The sequence below is a fragment of the Mastacembelus armatus genome, chromosome 10, assembly GCF_900324485.2.
Source record: "Mastacembelus armatus chromosome 10, fMasArm1.2, whole genome shotgun sequence".
NCBI lineage: Eukaryota > Metazoa > Chordata > Actinopteri > Synbranchiformes > Mastacembelidae > Mastacembelus > Mastacembelus armatus.
Genome location: NC_046642.1, coordinates 26,024,207 through 26,045,020, shown reverse-complemented (window position 1 = coordinate 26,045,020; position 20,814 = coordinate 26,024,207). Strand labels below are relative to the sequence as shown.

At 40.4% G+C, this 20,814-nt stretch overlaps 3 protein-coding genes across 9 annotated transcripts in view; all 3 read right to left on the bottom strand.

The window, feature by feature from the left end:
* Positions 1 to 227, bottom strand: part of uvssa (UV-stimulated scaffold protein A) — a 40,196-nt gene extending 39,969 nt beyond the window's left edge. For both annotated transcript variants that reach the window (XM_026330867.1, XM_026330868.1), the window contains exon 1: positions 92 to 227. The gene's annotated coding sequence lies outside the window, so the exon portion shown is untranslated. The remainder of the gene's footprint in view (positions 1 to 91) is intronic.
* A 258-nt stretch (positions 228 to 485) lies between these two features.
* On the bottom strand, positions 486 to 5,933 carry sil1 (SIL1 nucleotide exchange factor). Of its 2 annotated transcripts, none has more exons than XM_026330903.1 (12): positions 5,788 to 5,933; positions 5,439 to 5,527; positions 4,919 to 5,045; positions 4,739 to 4,844; positions 4,520 to 4,619; positions 4,289 to 4,375; positions 3,173 to 3,268; positions 2,950 to 3,071; positions 1,810 to 1,906; positions 1,548 to 1,712; positions 1,265 to 1,429; positions 486 to 1,123 (listed from the first exon to the last, which is right to left on the bottom strand). In XM_026330903.1, exons 1-12 carry the CDS (start codon positions 5,897 to 5,899, stop codon positions 926 to 928), a joined length of 1,464 nt encoding a protein of 487 aa, XP_026186688.1. In that variant the 5' UTR covers positions 5,900 to 5,933; the 3' UTR covers positions 486 to 925. The 2 variants fall into 2 exon arrangements, with proteins under 2 accessions (XP_026186688.1, XP_026186689.1); XM_026330904.1 differs by having other exon boundaries at positions 4,538 to 4,619.
* A 407-nt stretch (positions 5,934 to 6,340) lies between these two features.
* Positions 6,341 to 18,862, bottom strand: spdl1 (spindle apparatus coiled-coil protein 1). 5 transcript variants are annotated; one of them, XM_026330899.1, is made up of 15 exons: positions 18,810 to 18,825; positions 18,228 to 18,329; positions 17,471 to 17,632; positions 17,033 to 17,209; positions 16,107 to 16,301; positions 15,463 to 15,612; positions 14,947 to 15,045; positions 14,732 to 14,842; positions 14,139 to 14,279; positions 13,679 to 13,785; positions 13,183 to 13,303; positions 8,364 to 8,430; positions 7,995 to 8,195; positions 7,271 to 7,346; positions 6,341 to 6,638 (listed from the first exon to the last, which is right to left on the bottom strand). In XM_026330899.1, the coding sequence occupies exons 3-15, from the start codon at positions 17,630 to 17,632 to the stop codon at positions 6,494 to 6,496; spliced, it is 1,752 nt and encodes a 583-aa protein (XP_026186684.1). In that variant the 5' UTR covers positions 18,228 to 18,329; positions 18,810 to 18,825; the 3' UTR covers positions 6,341 to 6,493. The 5 variants fall into 5 exon arrangements, with proteins under 5 accessions (XP_026186684.1, XP_026186682.1, XP_026186686.1 ...); XM_026330897.1 differs by lacking the exon at positions 18,228 to 18,329 and having other exon boundaries at positions 18,810 to 18,862; XM_026330901.1 differs by lacking the exon at positions 18,228 to 18,329 and having other exon boundaries at positions 8,004 to 8,195; positions 18,810 to 18,862.
* Between the last annotated feature and the right edge of the window lie 1,952 nt (positions 18,863 to 20,814).

Genomic DNA, 20,814 nt, shown 5'->3' with positions numbered 1-20,814 from the left:
TAGAAAGAACACAAAGACACAAGCACTTTGGCCAGAGAACTGTAAGTTACTACGCGTTACAATGCTACCAGGAGCAAATGTCTCCACTCACCAGCAGAAGCCTGTTATAAAACACTAAATGTTGCACATTAGTAGTTCACTCCTAGTCGATGTTGTTGTTCCTAAACTCAATAAAAAGAACGGCTGCTTGTCCTGTTTACATGTTAGCATCCTTTCATAGACGGCCATGTCTCGTTAAACCACGCTTATTTCCGTTTTCCACTTCTACTACCGGTTTGACTTTTCAGAATAAAGGCATATACAATCAAAATAATGCCCAAAACAGTCCCGAAGTAAAACTTACTTTTACACACTAGCTACACAAAAGGCGTTTCTCAGATGACCTTACTGTAGGTCAACATGTTAAAAATGAATAGCTCATTTAAAGCCTGTCCTACATGAGATCCCCAGACCCACAGGATTTTTTATCCAAAATGCAAACACCATGATTTTGAAAATTGAATTTATTTTCAAATTATTAACACAAAGTAATAAGATCATTTACAACGGACTTAATTATCATTAATGAGGGTTGCAATGTATTGATGTGAGGCAGTTCAATGGCTCCTGAATGTTTCCTCATTGACACATCTTGTGTAAAACATATCCACCCTTAATGTAAATATGCCTGCAGTCAGGATGTCTACTGTGAAAAGCATATATGACAATAGCATCTTCAATGCCCTCTCCAAAAATGTTTTAGGGGCACCACTGAAAAGCTTGGTTTGTCAATCATCTGCAGGTTCAGCCCAACCTGTGTCTCCCTTGTCTGGAGTAGCTTTTCTTTCTGTGGCTGTTCATACATGTGTTGTTTAGCATCCACAGTCTGTATACTCCTCCACGCAGTGTGTTGCTAGGTAAAATGTCACTCTGTGCTGCCCTCCAGTCATTTTATTTTGACTTGTAGTGCATCTATAAGTTCTACAATTTCTGCAAAGTAGTCATTTTCCTCTCCTAGAATCATTTCTGACTTGACCATCTCCTGGTACTGGTCTCTGAGATAGAGCAGAGAGACCAGCAGAGAGCTGTCAGAGCGGTATTGATCCAAACACATCGGCACCATGGCCAACAAAGCCCGCAGAGCCTGAAAGAAATCACACAAATACTGAAGACATGTTTGTTGCATGTATTTTCAGCCGGTCTGGGTAATAAAGGTGCTTCAAATTTGTATTATTTATCAACATATATGTGGTTTTTTCTCTACATTATATCAAGTTAAGCCCACCTTCTCTCTGTAGTCATGCTCAGTGGACTCCAGTAGCTGTGGGACCAGACTGCACCAGCCCTTCTCCAGCAGCTCACCCTGCAGGGACACTTTAGAGTACTGACGCACACGCTCCTTATGGGAGGCATCCAGGACCTGGTCCAAACCTGACTGAGAGATAAGCTCCTGGTGGAATAAAATTACTCATGTTAATGACCATCAGAATCCCACAGTCTATGCAATGAGGTGAAAATCAGACTTTACTAATAGGACTGGATAAGATTTTACAGTTTGTTTGTTGTACCTTCTCGCTAATCATGTCATATAAAATGGTGACGATGCGTGTTCGCAGAACTCCACCCCTGTCAGCCCTGAACAGCTCAGACAGGACCTGCAATCCACCATGTGTCAGGAAGTGTTGCTGTGCATAGGGGAAGTGGCGTAAGAGGGAGGCCACTGCAAACAAGACCTGAGAGGACAGTCCCACAGAAAACATAACAGTTGCACTATATGTTTTCATATACACCTGGTGGACATTTAAAATTTGTGCGAGTAGGTGTAAGTACCTTCTTCTTGACTTGAAATGGTTGTCCTGTAGCCAGTTTTGTTAACAGTGTTTGCATAGCACCGCTCTCCATGGCTTTCACCTGAACTGCTGGGTTACTGCAAGCCACAAACACAGCACATAAAAAACACGGTTCAAGTTCTGATGTAAGGGGACACTATGAAATAAATGGCAGCATCTAAACCCAGAACCAGCTAATACTGCCCTACTGCACTGTAGTGTTCTCACAATACCAAAATTATGACATTGATACCAAGCCCTGACTAAATATCACAATACTGAAACAATGCCATGAACCTGTGGAAACTAAACCATCAGGAAAAGTCATGGAATTACAGATAATAGAATATGAAACTTAAGAAACACAACACAAAGAAAAGATATTTTAGCAATATTTTGTAAGTTTGGTGGAGAACATTAAAAAAAGGCCATAAAACAACCGGAGTGAATTATGTTAGTCACATTGGTAGGTTGACTTTAGTAGTTTGCAGTTTATTTTTTCTTTTGTAGTGTGAAAGCTGCCTGCAGCTTACGATAAAAAGCAGCAAGACACACCTACTCTTGCCTGGAGTGAAAGTGCTGCAAACACATGCACACACAGTGCTGCCCTCTGATACAGAACAACATAAGATAGGACCTAAGGCTCTTATTAAAACTGTTGTTCAAATACACTTATAAAAATGGTATAGTTGCCACCATTTTTTATGGCAGTGTATTGTGATAACTTTCTAGTATTGGTATACTGTGCAACACTACTGCAGTGCAAACATCTAAACTGTGCCACCTACTGGCAAGAAAAGTAAAAGGAGCAGCAGTTCAGGCTACTCTGAATACTACTCTAAATTACAATGAAATCAGTTGGTTTAGGATGAGGCTTAAAACATGAAGTCCTGTGGTATAAACTGGGAGCACCGAGTTAGAATAATGAGGGCATTTAACATGCAAGAAGGAAAAATGGCACTATGTTGCATTATGGAATTTGTAAGATTTGTGATTTTTATGTTTGACTCCTATGGTGAATACCTTGGCTTCTGTTGCTTCCATTACGATTCATTATTTTTGTCTCCTAAATGTGTTGGTATGATGTTTAGTTCTTCATTCAGACAGCAGCAAATGATGATCAGCACATTGCCTTCAATACCTGGACAGAGCAGATCCGAGGACAAAGGCAGAGCTTTCCTGTAATCTGATGTCAGAGCTGTTCAGACCCTCTAGAACGAACTGGAGACCCCCCATCAAGCACAGTGTCTGACCATTATCCACCTAACATACCCACAAACCCCCCCCACACACATACACACACAGTTATAAGCTTTAAAAATCTCCAAAAACAGATGTGTATGAATGGCTGCATGTTTTGTTACCTGGTGCACTAGATACTCCAGCTCCTGCAAGATGTTCAGTTTCTGATCTGTAGTCGAGTTGCTGCTATTGAACTGGTCCAGCAGACGCCTTATTATCTAGACAACACCACAACACGCGTCATTCAGCCTAATAAACAACTAAATGCAGTACGTATTTATTGTGATGATAGGTCCTGGTGTGTATTCCAGAAAGCAGGTTTAACAAACTGTTAACTTTACATTCTTCCCATAAGTGGAGTCAGAAACTGTATGTGTTCTTATGCACAACATGAACATATTTTTCAAAAGGAAAGCAACAACTACAGCAGCAAAAGAGAGGGAATTGGCAAATTAATGTGTTTGTTTGAAAAACACAGATACCTTATTCATAATCCTTTTTATTTAACACACACACTTGGTTTCTTTAACAGTAGGCTACAGATGAAAAAGTGATGTAACAAAATTTTACAGTTGTTCTAATAGGCCTATCCATACAGTGCCAGTGTAATAAAAGACTGTGCAGTCTATAAATTATATTCTTAACTGAGGATAATTCAACACTGTACTGTACATGCAACGACAGATCATTGTCCTTAAGTTGACTGATCATAAAAATGGCTACTGTGTAATTGGATTTTAAACGGCTTCTCCTGATGCAAATATCTGAAGAAGACAGTGCTTTGATCGGTGCTCAATATGAACTGTATGAATGTGGAAATTAAACAGCCTGTCTGACAGCTTCTGCAGACTTGGCAGGAGGAAGGACATAGAAACTTAAGAGCTTCTGGAAGAAACCCTTCCAGAGCAGGTCAGTTTCACTGAGTATGTTACAACAGTAACTGGCTCTGAGTCTAAATGGTCTCTGTTTATGGAACAGAAAACTCTGACTTTCCCTCATCTCAGGGTTAATTACTCTGAGTTTTCACTAAACTTCTTTTCTGGAATACCTTCCTGCGCCACAGCAAAAGCCATTTTCAGCTCTCCCAAAGTCCCAGCATCATAAGCATCAGTAGCAACTTTCTAATAACTGTAATCCAATAGTCATTTGGGTTGTTATGTTTATTTATATGTGATCATTAATATTTCATTTTTGATCTTTTCTGGGTTATCAACAACTAGAATTATGCACAGATGTACCTGAACATCCGTCTCCACCAGCAAGTCCAGCTGAGCCATGTCTCTCTTTAACTCCTCTAGGGGACGATACTTAGAGGCCACAGAGTCCTACAACCACAGCATGGACAAGACATGCATACACGCAGTTGGCAGTTTATCAGGTACAGCAGGCTAAAGCTAAACTGTTTTATGGAGATGTGCTGAGTATATATATCAAACTTATAAACTCTAACATTAGCCTTGTGTTGTAACCTGATCGTCTTTGCTCACTGGATTCAGATCCTCCCTTATCTTTTTCATAGTTTGTTTCAGTTCCTCAGGATTGAAGGTGGACAGGGTCTCTTCTCTCTCCCTGTGAAGGGCAAACTTTCTAATTATATTCAGAATTGGTCTGTCTTCCACACCTTGTACAGCATGCTTTCACAATATTGTGAAGGACTAATTATTCCTGTAGATACACTGGACCTATACCTGTGTTCCTGTGTCCAGTATTTCAGCTGCTCTTCTCCCAGCCTGACCTCCCTCTGACCTGTCTGCAGATTCATCCTCACATGGGAACCTGTTGGCACTGCCTGGCCTGTAAACACACACACACTGATTAATATTCTTTCGGACTATAAGACAGCATCAGTGTAACCTCCAGAGCATTACCTGGTTTAAGTGTTTGCCACTGCTCAGCAGGTTGAACCACTGTGAAATCTCCATCATCATCTTCTACCTTCACCTGCTCCTCTTCATCACCACGTTTTTCTGTATTCTCCACCACAGTTAGGGCAGACTGCACAGACACAGGAAAGTCACTGTTTTAACTGAGAGACTTTCCTTAAAAGGAATTTCATTTTAGCAAATCCATATCGACCATGTGTGCTTGAATGTGTGTTTTTTAGGTGACTGTTTTATTCCCCCAGCAATAATCTTGTATCAGTGTGTAAGGCTTCCTTCTCAGTGACTGAAATCTTTCACCGTGTTACAACAGTGTGCATGTTACAGCCCAAAGAAGGGACAGTAAAGTTATAAAAGCAGCTTTCCTCACACTTTCATCAATGTGGCTATCACATATGGCTATCTTCTCATGGATGGTATTGCAGGGCGGCCTGTGACTCCAAGCCTTTGCATTGGAATTGGAAGATTGTCAGACACATTTTAAAGACATATCAAAGTAGTAGCCCACCTTGTGGCCACAGACACTGGGTATGTGACAGCTATGCAGCAGCAGGAAGAGAGCCAGTGTCAGGCAGCTGAATGCCAGTGTCATGGTGGCTGAAACACAGGACGACACACAAGTGCATCACTGGGACTGTGCTCACATTAAACACGGTCCCTGACAGCACCTGGAGCGGGACCAACTGACTGGGCGACTCCCAAACACTTCACAAATCTGGTGTTTTAATGACACGTTCAGTACAGACAAACGTTCATAATGAGAAGAAAAATGTTTTCTGCCGTGTCTTTCGGAAATGTGTAATAAACACACAATGACAGCCCAATCAAACCAGAACATGCACTTCACTTTAACTCACCAGTCCCAGTCGAACCGACAGTGGCAGCTGTTTCAGTGTCCTGTCTGTATGATATGTCTGGGTTTGTTGCACATAAACACCTGCAGCCTTCCTCCTCGTGCTCTACTCTCATTGGTCCACGTCCAACCCTCTTCTTTCTGACCGCCACAGCGGAGCTTCAGTAACACTACTGCCCCCAGCTGGTGGGGAGGAGCAGCGAGACAAAGTAACACCAATAATGTGATGTGCTACAGCCATAGTCAATGTTATTAATGAGCCCCGTTTCCTCAAAGGTCACGTGTAGAACAGGTTATGTCCGGCTGCTCTTAGAAGCCACATGTCTAATTCAGAACAGTTTAGCTCTGTGCATCAAGTGTCTCCATAGAGGAGCAGACATAAACTGCATTTTCTATAAGTGGTGTTTAGCAGCACTACTATCAAAATCATTTATTGCAACTTCCAGAAGCTAAAGTTACACATTATCATGCAACTCAAACAAAATATTTGAGATATAAATAACAGGAAATTATAGTACAACAGATTGATATTACTATGTTTAAAAAATTACACAAAGATTGCTGTGATTATTTTAATATGCGATTTAAATATATTGACAGTGTAGAAAAAATACAGTGAAATCAGGAAAAAAAAATACAAGTGGGTAAAAAGCATCATACATATTTCTACATCTATATGTGAGAACATATATTGCAGTCCATGATGAAGCTTATTGCTGAGCACACTGGTTCTCCATACTGCTGTTAGAGCTGACATGGATCATCTCCACTGCCTTTTGTTTCTTTCTTCTCTCCTCCTTGTTGTTCTGCTGCTGGTTCTCCTCCAGCTTCTCTTTCCAGTCAGTCACAGGAGAGCTTCAGGGAACCCAAAAATATAATTGGTTTTATTAATCCACCTCAAGCTCTTGGTGGCACTTTAATAACTTATTTTTTAATACATTTTGTTACATTTTAGTAGGTGCCCTGGGCTTTAATCGAGAAAACACTGAATATTCTGTCCATCTCTACTGATGAAATAAGCAGTGCTTACTATGACTGGACAGATGTGGTTACGTGTCGTTAACCTTATACCTCTAAGATCATCTCTAAACAGTAGAATGCTGTGGTGATCAGGAGCCGGTTTGATGCCAATTAATGTTTCATTTTATTTCAGACAAAAGTGTTTTTCCTTATTATGTAGAAGGGGATTGACATTTTTACACGTCTGTATATTAAAACACAATGTCAGGTTTTTGCATTATTCACACAGAATAGAAAAGGGCTGTAATAAATACATACAGTTCTTAGTAGATGTCTAAAACTAAGCTATTATTAAAATTCACTGAAACTATCATCTAACTTCCAGACTGAAAACAAGATCAGGATAAACAGCACTTGGATTAAAAAGTGTGGCTAAACTAGGAAGGAGATAAATGAATATAAAATAAAATGGTTATAAACTTGCGAACTAAACAAAATCATCAGCAGCGCTGACTACACATACTGACCTGGAGATGGGAATCACAACAGGCTCATCTCCACTGATCTTCACACACTTCACAGGCCGTGGCTCAGGCTCAGAAGCTGTAACATAAGATGGGAATGTCTAACACTGCCATACAATCACCAACACTTAATACTTTGCCCTTGTTGCTGTGTGGTTACTGTAATGTAACAGAAGTAAATGTTGATTCTGATCCTGTGTCAGTCCACTAATGGGGCTTCTCCACTAGCACTACTTGAATCACCTCGGTTGTTTTGGTTTTCCAGTAGGGGAAAGTACCTGTAGCAAGTACCAGGTACTTTAGTACCTCTGGCCGAGGTTTCAAGTGAGCTGTGCCAATACTAAAATGTGACGTCAACAGACTGTGTGCCATTGATTGGACAGGGAGTGACATCACTAGAAGAGTTATGAGCATTACATCCGGCCACGCCCGACAAGAATCAAAAACCTGGCATTTTTAAAAACTGGCAACATTTGTTTTTCCATTTTTATAGTCTTTAGCGAGACACATGGCTAACACTACTCGCAAAACAACACCATGGTCCTACAAGGAGGTGTGGACATTTTAGTTTAGTGCTGCTGTGCTATATGACAGCCTCGACCATGTTGAGGTGGTACTCAATTGTAATGGAAAATGACCTAAACCGAGTTGAGTAGAGTAGAGCCGAGTAGTGCTAAAACTGTGTAATGGAAAAGGGGCATAAGTTACTGACTTCTTATGCACACACCTTGCACACCTTGTGTGGTGCTCACTGCCTCAGGTGTAGGACAGATGTCATCCTCAGGGTCTGCAGTCTTGGTATGTGTGACATCTGTTTCCAGAGCAACTACCTGATCACCTTTGTCAAGAGGGATCTCCTCAGAGAAGGGTACAATGTCAACAGGAAGTTTCTCTTTCTTTCTCTTCAGTAAGAGATTCTTTTTTGTTTCTATAGACAAATACAGGAAAGCAGTAACATGACCATTAGAACATAATATGTAAAACGTACCTGCATCATTCCAAGCCAAAAGTCACCAGGTTTCTATCCATTTCCTGCAGCTCAAATGCCAGTGACACATATCCACTGTATAACATTGGTATAATTTTGTGTATTTACCTTTGGGTTCATATTTATGTTGTAACTCTTCAACTCGCAGCTGCAGTTTGATCTTATCACTCTGAGCCTGCAGCAGGAAACAGAAGTACACATTGAAAGAGTACTACAAACATAACCAACATGTAGGATTCCTATTGAAGTGGCAGTAGACACACATAAGGATTTGAAGCAACTGGCTATATCTGGCCGTCTATTAAAACTGTAGTTCTGGGAGGAAGGTGGGGGTTTTGTTAGGCACATAATTTATATGCTCTGCTCCAAAGGGACAGTTGTTTTGTTATGTACTGCTACATACATGCAGACCTGGTATAGTCGAGTTTCTCACTTGCTAAGACACTTGTCAGAGGACTAGGAAGCTGGAGACTGCAAAAATTATAAAGTCCATGTTATGTTCCAATTCCCTCATTTAGTGAAGTGGAGTAGTAAACAACTCAGTGCTTCCACTGAAAAATAACATGAAGGTGACTGGCTCTCACCTGGCTGTTGATCAGAACATCTGGATAAAGTTGAGTGTTTTCCCTGTAGCACAGCTTTTTGTATGCGTCTCATTCACCATGAACAGCCACTGTCTTTGGCCTAGCCTTTTGAAACTGTGTGTGTCAACACTCAAAGTCCATCCATCATCTATACTCCCTCATTCCTATTTAGGGACCCAGCTCTTTTCAGGCAAAAGGTAGGTCTCGAGGATTCGTTTAATTACTATTACTTGTGTTATCAGACCTGCTACGCCTAGGAATCATTGTTCCACATGGACCGTAATGACTGTGGCACAACGCATTTCAGTACCAAAAGTTGCTGCTATGGCAGAGAGCGAAACCATCAGTAAAAGGCAGAAAATGTCCAGTTTGGGATCATTTCAAGCTTAAAAAAGGTGACAACATGGTGCAATGCGTGTATTGTAAAGATGAACTGACATACCACAACAGTACTTTGTCAGTGCTTCAACATCTGAACAGAAAGCATCCAGTTGTGAACCAGACCAGCTCATCCAGCAGAGCTGACACAAGGTAACGTCGTTTCTGTCATGCATTACACAATAGTATTATTGTTTTAAAATGCAAAAGTCTATTTTATCCAATTACTCAAGTAATCGCTGAAATATTCGGTAGAATATTCAACACCAAAATAATTACTAACTACAGCCCTAAATAATAATATTTTTTATTTATAAAGCAGTTTTTAAAAAAAGTGCTGTACAAATTCAAAGATATAAATGATTTTTACTACTAAGACAGGTAAAAAGAGAATTGCAGTAACCAAGACGCAAGAAATAAGGGCTTGAATTATTCTTACAGTGTCTGTAATTTAAAATGGATTGGCAATATTTCTAAGATGATAGTGACCAGACTGGACAAGCTTAATCACATGATTCTCAAAAATTAAACCAGATTCAAAGATGGCACCCAACTTTCTAGCAGAGGGCTAATTAAATTGTGATACAGTCCCCATACAGTATCTCACAGAAGTGAGTACACCCCTCACATCTTTGTAAATAATTTATTATATCTTTTCATGTGACAACACTGAAGAAATGACACTTTGCCACAATGTAAAATAGTGAGTGTACAGCTTGTATAACAGTGTAAATTTGCTGTCCCCTCAAAATAACTCAATACACAGCCATTAATGTCTAAACCGCTGGCAACAAAAGTGAGTACACCCCTAAGTGAAAATGTCCAAATTGGGCCCAATTAGCCATTTTCCCTCCCCGGTGTCACGTGACTCGTTAGTGTTACAAGGTCTCAGGTGTGAATGGGGAGTAGGTGTGTTAAATTTGGTGTTATTGCTCTCAGTCTCTCATACTGGTCACTGGAAGTTCAACATGGCACCTCATGACAGAGAACTCTCAGAGGATCTGAAAAAAAGAATTGTTGTCTACGTAAAGATGGCCTAGGCTATAAGAAGATTGCCAAGACCCAGAAACTGAGCTGCAGCCCGGTGGCCAAGACCATACAGCGGTTTAACAGGACAGGTTCCACTCAGAACAGGCCTTGCCATGGTCAACCAAAGAAGTTGAGTGCACGTGCTCAGCGTCATATCCAGAGGTTGTCTTTGGGAAATAGACGTATGAGTGCTGCCAGCATTGCTGCAGAGGTTCAAGGGGTGGGGGGGTCAGCCTGTCAGAGCTCAGACCATACGCCGCACACTGCATCAAATTGGTCTGCATGGCTGTCGTCCCAGAAGGAAGCCTCTTCTAAAGATGATACACAAGAAAGCCCACAAACAGTTTGCTGAAGACAAGCAGACCAAGGACATTGATTACTGGAACCGTGTCCTGTGGTCTGATGAGACCAAGATAAACTTATTTGGTTCAGATGGTGTCAAGCGTGTCTGGCGGCAACCAGGTGAGGAGTACAAAGACAAGTGTGTCTTGCTTACAGTCAAGCAGGGTGGAGGGAGTGTCATGGTCTGGGGCTGCATGAGTGCTGCCGGCACTGGGGAGCTGCAGTTCATTGAGGGAACCATGAATGCCAACATGTACTGTGACATATTGAAGCAAAGCATGATCCCCTCCCTTCCCTTGTGTGAAAGGCTGTGCTCCAATCCAGCAGCAGCAGAATTGAACATAAGCCAGTCTGTCATCAGTAAGAGGTTATTGCAGACCGTCAGCAGGGCTGTCTCTGTGCTCTGAAAGGAACGAAAACCGGATTGAAACTTCACCTTTGAAATTGGAGATTGGAAGATATTTGTCTATTTTGAGATAGAAGCATCAAGCCCTGGTTTCTTAGTAATTGGTTGAACACAGGCAGTTTTGAAATAGTCAGGGACACATCCATTTAACAATGAACTCTTGAAAACTGAAATTAGGAGAGGACAACAAAGAATAATAAAAATTTGTCACAGTCAGCATCACAATTAGCAGAAGCATGAGAAACAGTGGGCTTGACCAATCTGTCCAGTTTCAAAAAGGAACCTGGGATTATGTTGATTGACAGAAATAAATTCAGAAAAGTAGCAAGCTCTTGCAACTTTAATCATAGAATTATAACAGCCCAGTATCTCCTTTAAAGCCAGCGAGTGGACATGAACACTGGATTTCTTCCATCTACATTCAGCCAATTTGTATTCTCTTTTGCTATTACAAATGCTAGCCACGGTTGCCTTCTGGTTAATCGAACAAGCTTAAATGTAAGAAGAGCAACAATCTCTAACATCCTAGGGCATCAACAAATAAATGAATTTGCCAAATCATCTGTCAACGCAGGATAGGGAACATGTGATCACATCTGACACAAACACAGTGCACTAGACACTCTCTGCATTAAAACCACAAGTAATCCTAGGATGAAAGAATAAAATTCTCAACTAAAAACAATACACTTGTGGTCAGAAACAAACATGTCTATGATCTCAACAGATGTTATTGTAAGACAGAATAAAAACAAAATCCAGCATATGGACCTCAGGTACAGCTAACAATGATCAATGCCGGGTAGTCAGTCCATCGCAGGACCACACATCCAACAACCACACACACACACTATGGGAAATTTAGAATCAACCTGACATACATGTTTTTGGACTGTGGTAGGAAACCAGAGTACACTTTGCAAACACTAAAGGAGTTATCATCCAGGATTCCAGACTGCAACTAATTTGTTCACAACTGCGACCAAAAAAAAAAAATCATTTCACAAGTCTGTGTGTAAGACAGACCTTCTTATTCTTTTATTTATTTATTTTACTTATTTTTGTACCCTGCAGTGAAGGTCAGAATAAATCAAAAACAGTAAGGGCAGATCAGCACCTCTGATTGGCAATAATACAACAACGTGAGTTTGAAATCAAGACCTGGCCACTCATGAACTACATAAAAGTGGTAATTTAGCTCACGAGGAAGTGAAATAAGCTTATAGTTTTTTCATCAAGAAAAATGCTCAGCTCAACACCAGTAGAGATATATTCAACCCCAGCCACAGCAGGTCCTACCTAGAGCTGAGGAAACAGCCATCGGTGTCTATCCTCACTGGTTTCCTAAATCAGACCGAGCACTGGGGATTGAAACAGCATCAGAGACTGAGCCAGAGTCAAAGGCAAAAAAAGAAAAAAAGTATTCCTTTATAAAGATTGGTTCACACGGTTGCTATAAATGGGGTATGGATAAATTAGCAATGCCAATGCACTGCATGCACTGTAAGACATGCAGCCAGCCATGGCTGGGCACACCACTTTTACTGTCAGTGCAGACACTGTGCACGACACATCCCAAAAAAACCAAAAAAACAAAAAACAGCATTATAAAAAAGCAAATCTGATGTAATACGTTTGTGGACACCACAGCTCCCCTCTCTGCTGCATTTCATCTCCAGGCAGCAGCAAACTGCAGTAGTGAAGGCAAGTTGCATATGATGCAAATGCAATATGTCAAATTATCCAAGTAAACAAAAGACCTGAACATTAACCTGAACTACAGTAACTATGCTGCCTGTGCCAAGTCTGTAGGGGTGTTTTTGTTGTTTTTGTAAAGTGCCTTGAGCTGACTGTATTGTGATTTGGCTCTATACAAATAAAATTAATTGAATTGAAAATAAATAATTTGGGTGACTGCAAAAACCTTAAAAAAGACATCTATTGAAATCCCTAATAACTTATAAACGGCAATGATTGATGACAGTCTTTCTTGGAAACATCTGTGGCTCCATTTTATGTTGTCAAGCACTTTTAAGCTTAGCACTTTTTACATTAAATTTGTAAAATAATTTCAGATCTTCAATTTCATGTTTATGTTGTTGTTCAAGTAAGGACAAGCACTTAGTCAGTCAGTGCTGCTTACAGACACATTTCAGCTGGGCCAGTATTAAAGGAAGAAGCCTTTTACCTGTTTAAGCAGCCGTTCAGATATGAAAAGTTTCCTCTCCAACTCCAAGGCTCTCTGGCTCTCTGACAAAGACTTCATCCTCTGCAGGGAAAGCTCATTTCCTAGTCGCTCTGCATCCTTACTGAGGACACACACACACACACACAGAATTCCAATGAACCAACAAGTCCATGCATATAGATATTAAGACAGAATACAAGATGCAACACTTTAAACTGCAACCCATCATTAATTTTACTTCTATTATTCATTTGTTTGTTTGCTCAAAACCTCAGGTACAGGTAACAATGGTCAATGGAGCATGACTTAAAGCTGATCCAAAGCTATCCAACTGATAGAATGGGTGAGTTACATTTATTTCCTGATGAATATGTATGGTCAGAAAACATGTGGCTCTCTTATACAAGTTTAGCAATATTACAGTTAAAACAAACCAAACTGCTTAACTAAACACAGTGCCACCCCAAAAATATAAAGCATGACAAGTCACACTCACACAGTGTTGCTAAGCTTCATTTTGAGCAGGTCAGTGTAGTAGGTTTCATCTTGGCTGTCAGCACTCTCTGATGGAGCAGGATTGGCTGGCTCAGCCTTCAACATCATCTACACATGCACACACAGACACGGACACAGTTAACTTTTCAGTTCAGATACTTTGTCCATGTTGACCCAATAAATGACAGTAAAAACATTTGAAAGGCAAAGTTCGAATTAATAAAATTTTCATGTATTTAATGTGATGTTCTGTTGAACACATTAAGGCCACGGTGTTACAATAATTTTTATACTCAACAGATTCGACTCAGCAGAATTGCATTTTTATTATTGTAAGAAATTTTTTTCTGTAATGCTGCAATATGGCCATATGTTTATTTTTTTTATTCAATTGATTAAGTGACCATTTGATTTTAACTTATTTTTTGTCAACCAGTACTTTCCTGGTGTTTTGCACTCACCTCCACCTTCTCCAGTTTCTGCAGTTTGGTCATGAGATTTTGGATCTCCCCATTTTTTTCTGAGAGCATGGACTGAAGTCTCTCCAGCTGGGCAGGGTCAGCCCTGGAGCCTTGCAGCTGCATCAGAGTGGCTATCTGCACCTGTATAACACAGTCATATCCTCAGTGTCATTCAAGGAGCAACTGGTTAGAAAACAACAATGTATTTATTTATTTAGTAGGGCTGTGTTTAAAAAATAAAAAAATAAAAAAATATATGTTCTAATTCAAATTAGTCTTCATTTGAAAGATTCGATACGATTCATAAAATCTACAGATCAATTTTTAAATATATGCCATTTCCGGCATGCTTTGTGGACTAATCACGTTTCACTGTCTCACAAGCCTATTTAGGGTCACGTGGTGGATCTGCTGAAGCCTATCCTAGCTCTCTTTGGGTGAAACACAGGGGTACACCCTGGACAAGTCACCAGTCCATTGCAGGGCTTGGAACTGAATCAATTCATGAAATTAGTAGCCATACCCAGCTCCATCAATTAGTGTAAAATAAACAATTTGATGTATTTGTCCAGTTGTTATATGACACACTTTACCTTCATGCGCTGCAGATGCTGTTTGCTGAAGGCATGCTGTTTCTGGAGGGACTGATACTGGACCTTCAAACTGATGAGCTGTCTCTCCATCTCAGCACGTTTATCCTCCAACTAAAATAGAAAGTTGTACATTGATTAACGCTGATTTCTGTAGTGTTGTGATTCTGAACTCAAATCTCTTAACTACATGACTTTTTTTTTTTTTTTTTTTTTACCTCAGCAAAAAGAGAGTTGCCTTTGCTGTTAGGGTCCTGTGCCTGCTGTACAACCTGGTCCAACTGGATCTGGAGGTCCCGGTTCACCTCACGGGATTTCTGTTCCATGACAGAGAGATGCAACAGCATAAACATTCACAGACAAATACAGACTGAGGAACAAAAAGAAAAAAAACAGGCTGCTGTCCAACTTTATTATTGTTGTTATTACATACCCTGTAAATATGGCTTATAATTATACTACTTGATTGACTGTACTGTTTTCCATCCACATACATAGAGAACTAGTAGTGCTGAGCATTTTTATACATTTGAGCTCAGTTCAAAATTAATAATTTCAAACAGCTGCTGTCCTACAGACTCATTTGAATGTTATTTCAACTGTACAGATGTACTTCTACATTTGTACAGTTGAAATAAAATAGCACTATTTTATTTAAAAAAATAAAATGTTGGAAATAGCAACAGGCCCAGCACTGGTTAAAAATATTTAACTTTAAATAGTGCTATTTTTACCTCTAGTGCATTAAACCAGGAAACAGCCTCTTGTTCCCGCTCCTCTTTCTCTTCTGTGATTCGCTCCATGTGACGGTGCAGACTTCGATTGGTCAGTTCCAGCTGCTGCTCTCTGTACTGAGATTCCTGCAGAACCTGCTCCATCTTCAGCTAGAAGACAGAAAAAACAAGTCACAAAGACTACTCCACCTGAAAAAGCATCAGCTGGAATACAAGTGAAAAGGCAGCACACATCATATTAAACATCCCTGAGATGTTCTAAGGGCATAAAAAAAAAAAACATGAAAAAGATGTTCTCCAGTCTGACTAAGCGTTTGATAGTATGTCAGTATCTCCCTGTTTTCTCACTTAATCCAAAAAATAATCTAATAACAGAACACCAGGATACTGGGGTATTAGCAGGAGATTAACCTTTACCATTCAGCACTGTCTTACATAAATTCAATGTTAAATGGTAGAAAAAAACCTCCATGAGCTGGTTACATTCAAAAACTGTGCCTTTCTACATAGTTTCTGTCAGCAGAGGGTTGAGTTTAAGTCAGCATCAATAGTTAATTAGGTTTAGGTTCTCAGTAAGTAACAGGCAGTTGAAGAATTACACTCCAGATATGCTCAGTTGTAGCAGTGATGTCTGCTTCCCTCACCTTAGTATTCTCAAGCTCCATGATCTTCATCTGCACTTCCATCATCTCAGACGTCATGGAGCTCTGGGTGTGCTCATTCAAAGCTTGCAGCTCCTCCAACTTGTTATTCAAAGTCTCAGTCTGCAATTCAAGTTTGTGGTTGAGCTGTTTCTCACTTAGCTGAGATTCTTCCAGTGCTGCCTGTAATCTCAGCATCTGAGGGAAAAAAAATACCAGAAGGTCATTACTGTAATTAAATAATTGCCTCAGTCTGGTGTTAAGAAGTACTTAACAAGACAACTATTTGTTAGTTCTTGAATTCACCAATTTAATGCCAAAATGCTTCAATCTTAAATCTCAAGAATGGAAGCTGTAGGTTTTGCTTTTGTTGGTGAATTCTCCATACTGATTAGCTAATTAACCAGTGCTGGGCCTGTTGCTATTTCCAACATGCCAATACAATACTGGTAATTTAATGATGCTAAGAAGCATAAGTTACAGGGTTGGTGATTACCTACGGCAAGCAATATCTTTCAGGTCATAATATAATATATTAAATATTATATATAATATTATGGATGAATAAATGAGACCCATTCAACTTGAAAGTAATTCTCAAAAGACTACATAAAACAATGTTACAAAAATGTGATAGTACACCAAACCAGCTGGTCTTTTTACAGCACACATTTTAATTGGTCAAAGTTGGAACAGCATGAGTATTACTGATATCGTTCACAATGACTTTGTTATAGTCAAGTGAATTTCCATCCAAAAGTAAGGTATATGCTAACTGAATTTTCAAGAGCTGACCAAAAGAAATGAATATTAATAATACTCAGAGCCACCCATAATGTTATTAGTACCACCTCTGCTTTTCCTAAGACAAGTCAAACTACCTGAAAAAGGTAGGGCTCCCCTGCCAAAACCAGAATAGGTTTATATACCTTGTTGTTGAGCTCACTGAGAGCCATGCTATGGCTCCTCTCAATTTGTTCTAGTTGTTCCTGAAGCTGCTGTTTCTGCTGGTTCTTCATACAGTCGTAATCTGACTGCAGTGACTCCAGCATCCGAGTTTTCAACTCCACCTCTTTCTGCAGGGAGTACTTCTCTTGTTCAAGGACCTATTACAGGTACAGACACCAAAAACAGGAGGTTTAAATACAATCCAGAGACATCACTGTGAAGAGTTTGATATTTTGTCCTGAAGAAGTATATTCAATAAACACTGTTAAGATCAAAGTTTGTTTTGGGGTAGAGGTGGATTCTTATCAATATCTCAAAAGCTGGAAATAAAACTAGATGTAAAACACTAGAAGCAAAAGACAGCAATACGATTTTTTGTGATTTAGGTTATGCTAACCATCTAAAGTGCAGTGTCATACCTCAATTGCATTAGTCATCTCTACTCTCTGTTCTTCCAGTGTGTTTTGCAGGTCTATGTGCTGGTTGAGCAGATCTAAGCCAGCTTGAGCAGCCTGATGGCCCTGCTCCTCACTCTCCTTCAGCTGGCGCCTCAGCAGCTGTATTTCCTCTTGTGCTGTCATCTTGAGAAGAGCAGAAAAAAATCCTGGTAAAATCTGCTGTATGCTTCCAGCGCTATGCTGACTGGAACCCAGCACATGCCTCTGGAAATTTTAAACACTATGCCCGAGAGGCAAAGTCGTACCACCCATGCCTGGTTTTGCTGCAGTTAGCCACTGTGGTACTCTCATGTACTCAGCTGCAATAGTTAAGTACTAGCCAATATACTATTATTGGAATTTTTAAAATTTTATATCAGCTTTAAGCTGCACAAAAGGACAGAAGGACTCCACAACCCAAGCTTGGATTTCAACATAGAGAAAACTTCTTTCTAGAAAACTTACCAAAGACATACAATGCTGTGGTGTTTCTCCTAAATATTTACTTATGTACACATTACCTTACTATTTCAGCTCAATTTATTCGTAGGCCCATAGCGACGCCATTCAGATGCTGAACCTGTTAGCTATATCCATAGGTAAACAGTGTTACCATTTCACAGCCAAGACAGACACAAACTACACAGTGACAGAACAAGGTTCATCTCCAGCTAAGCCATCTTCACGTTAGTGCTGAAAAATCATGCACGCCAACGTGATCGTCCATCAACTCACAAACCTGTGTGCACTGCTAAGTCACTATAGACAGTGGCAGTCGCCCGGTTGTGATGTAATGACCAAGGACAGCTGACAGAACCAGTTTCCTGTCGTCACCACCTGTCTGACAAACAGCTTATGAGCAATTTTCAACAGGTGCTTTGTGTTTTGTGACATAACGTTAAGTTAAATTAGTTAACGTTAACCACCGTCCACAACAATGGCGCTTTAGCTACTTTACCAGCAGGTACCGTTAATCTAGCAAGTTAGATTCGCTGGATGTCAGATAAAGCTGATATAGGCTAGCCCAAATAGATTAGCCCAGTCTGTTTCCCCATAGATTAGTAATGTATTTGCCCCTAACGTTAGCTTACTGTGAACCTGGTCTCCCCCAACACAAACCACTCCTGTCATGTTCAACCCTAGTTAACTCACCCCTCAAATAGTTAACCTTACTTCGGCGCCTTCTTCCAGTCTTGGCGGTTTATCTTTGACCTAACTAAAGCCCGTTTAAGCGACAGTTTTCCTTGAGGCGTATAAGAGACTGTAAATACGGAGCATCAACATTTATTAGAAAATTAACATCACAAAGAAACACATTTACCTCGAATGAACTGCTGCTCTAGCCCACAAACCGCCGCAGTTTTGAATTCTGTGCCAATGTACTATCGCGATACGAGAAGCGTCAACGAGACTTGTGTCTGATTGGTCAGATATGAGCAGCTTAGCCAAACACAACAAGCGGCTGTTTCCACATCAGGGGCTGACAGAGGATACCCCTTCCAGCCACATCTTTTAACACCATATCCTGATCGTGCACCTCCTGGCATTTCAATTCAGCCCACAAAAGAACACGGGCCAGAACTGCATAGTCAAGGCCTGGTTTCAGTCCCTTAACAGACTCAGGGTCACACCAGACAGGGCCTGTGACATCATTGTGATGTGTATGTCCTCCAAAACATAGTGACAGTGCGGAGAGAGCAATGTCCTGCACCAACAGAATGTGACAGTCCATCTTAACTGCCGTAAAGAAGTGCCAGATGGCAGAATAATTAGGGACACAATTTTTTAAATCATTTTGCATAATAAAATAAAGAGAACATATATGTATCAAGTCCTCTTTATTTCTTGCTAGTATAGATGCAATAAATGGTCATTTTATGTTGTTAAAACCATCATACATAGTAGCACCATATCACCGTACCCACTGTTAACTTGTGTTCCAGCAGCTGGATTTCTAGTTAGGTGTTAATGTAATTTTGAGTTTTAAATGATCCATCTCCAGATTTGTTTTGTGTATTTGCTTCTCCAAGTATACTTTGTACAGTTGTTTCACTGGGAGCTAGAAGAACACAAAAACAATGATGTTCATAGTGCCATAGCCACTTAGTATTACTGCAAGTCATTATTCAACAGGAGACACAATCTTACAGTGGCTAGTTGGGCAGTGGATGTGGATGTAGATGGATGGCGCTTCATTACCACATCCAGCATTGCTCTGTGATATGTAATGATAAATAATTCAATAATAATAATATATATCTGTTTGAAGGAGATTTTTATATTTCATTTTAATTTGCTGCCATGTTAGTTTGACACCTGTAGGTTTGCACCTGCATGGACATTGAACACACTCAGTGTTGCAACGAGAGGTTTAAAAAAAAAAAAAAGTTGAGTTTTGATAAAGGAGTTTTAATACAGAAAGAAAAAAATGCATTGACGCAGTCAGCAGTTTTCTGCCATACCAGCTCTTCTGCTGCTCTTCCGCTTCTTCTGCTGCAGCGATGTTAATGCTTTTTTTTTTTTTTTTTAATATATGCTCATGTTCTGCATACGAGGCGATTAAAACTTCACTTGGGAAAAGTATGCGGAACGCATCTTCTCCGTTGCCATGGTGAATCATTGATCATTCATCCATTGATGGGGGTTTTTATATGTTGTACTGCACGCGCTACTGACCTATTCTGATCTGGTTTTCTGTCACCGGAGTCTCAGTTTCCCATGTCAGGGTCAGTCAACCCAGAGTGCAGGGTTAACTTCAATTCAATTCAATTCAATTCAATTCAATTTTATTTGTATAGCGCCAAATCACAATACAAATCATCTCAAGGCACTTTACAAAAACTAAAACTAAAAACCCAACAATTCCCTTATGAGCAAGCACTTGGCGACAGTGGAGAGGAAAAAACTCCCTTTAACGGAAGAAAAAAACCTCCAGCAGAACCGGGCTCAGTTTGGGCGGCCATCTGCCTCGACCGGTTGGGGTGAGTGGATAGAGCAGAGAGAAAAGAACAGCAACAATAAACAACAAATAGACACTGCAAGTTGGTGGGGCCAGTAACTGCACATCAGCGATAAACAGCTCCAGGACCAGGGACACCTGCAGAAGGTACAGAGAGAGAGAGAGAGAGAGAGAGGGAGGGAGAGAGCACAAACTAGGGGAGAGAGAGAGCACAAGGTTAGTAACATTCAATGGTGGAATATACATGAGGTGGGAGAGAAGGGGGGGGGGGGGTCAGGGTAGGGGAGCTCAGTGCACCGATGGTCCTTGGGCAGTCTAGGCCTATAGCAGCATAACTAACTAAGGGATGGTTCAGGGTTGCCTGAAG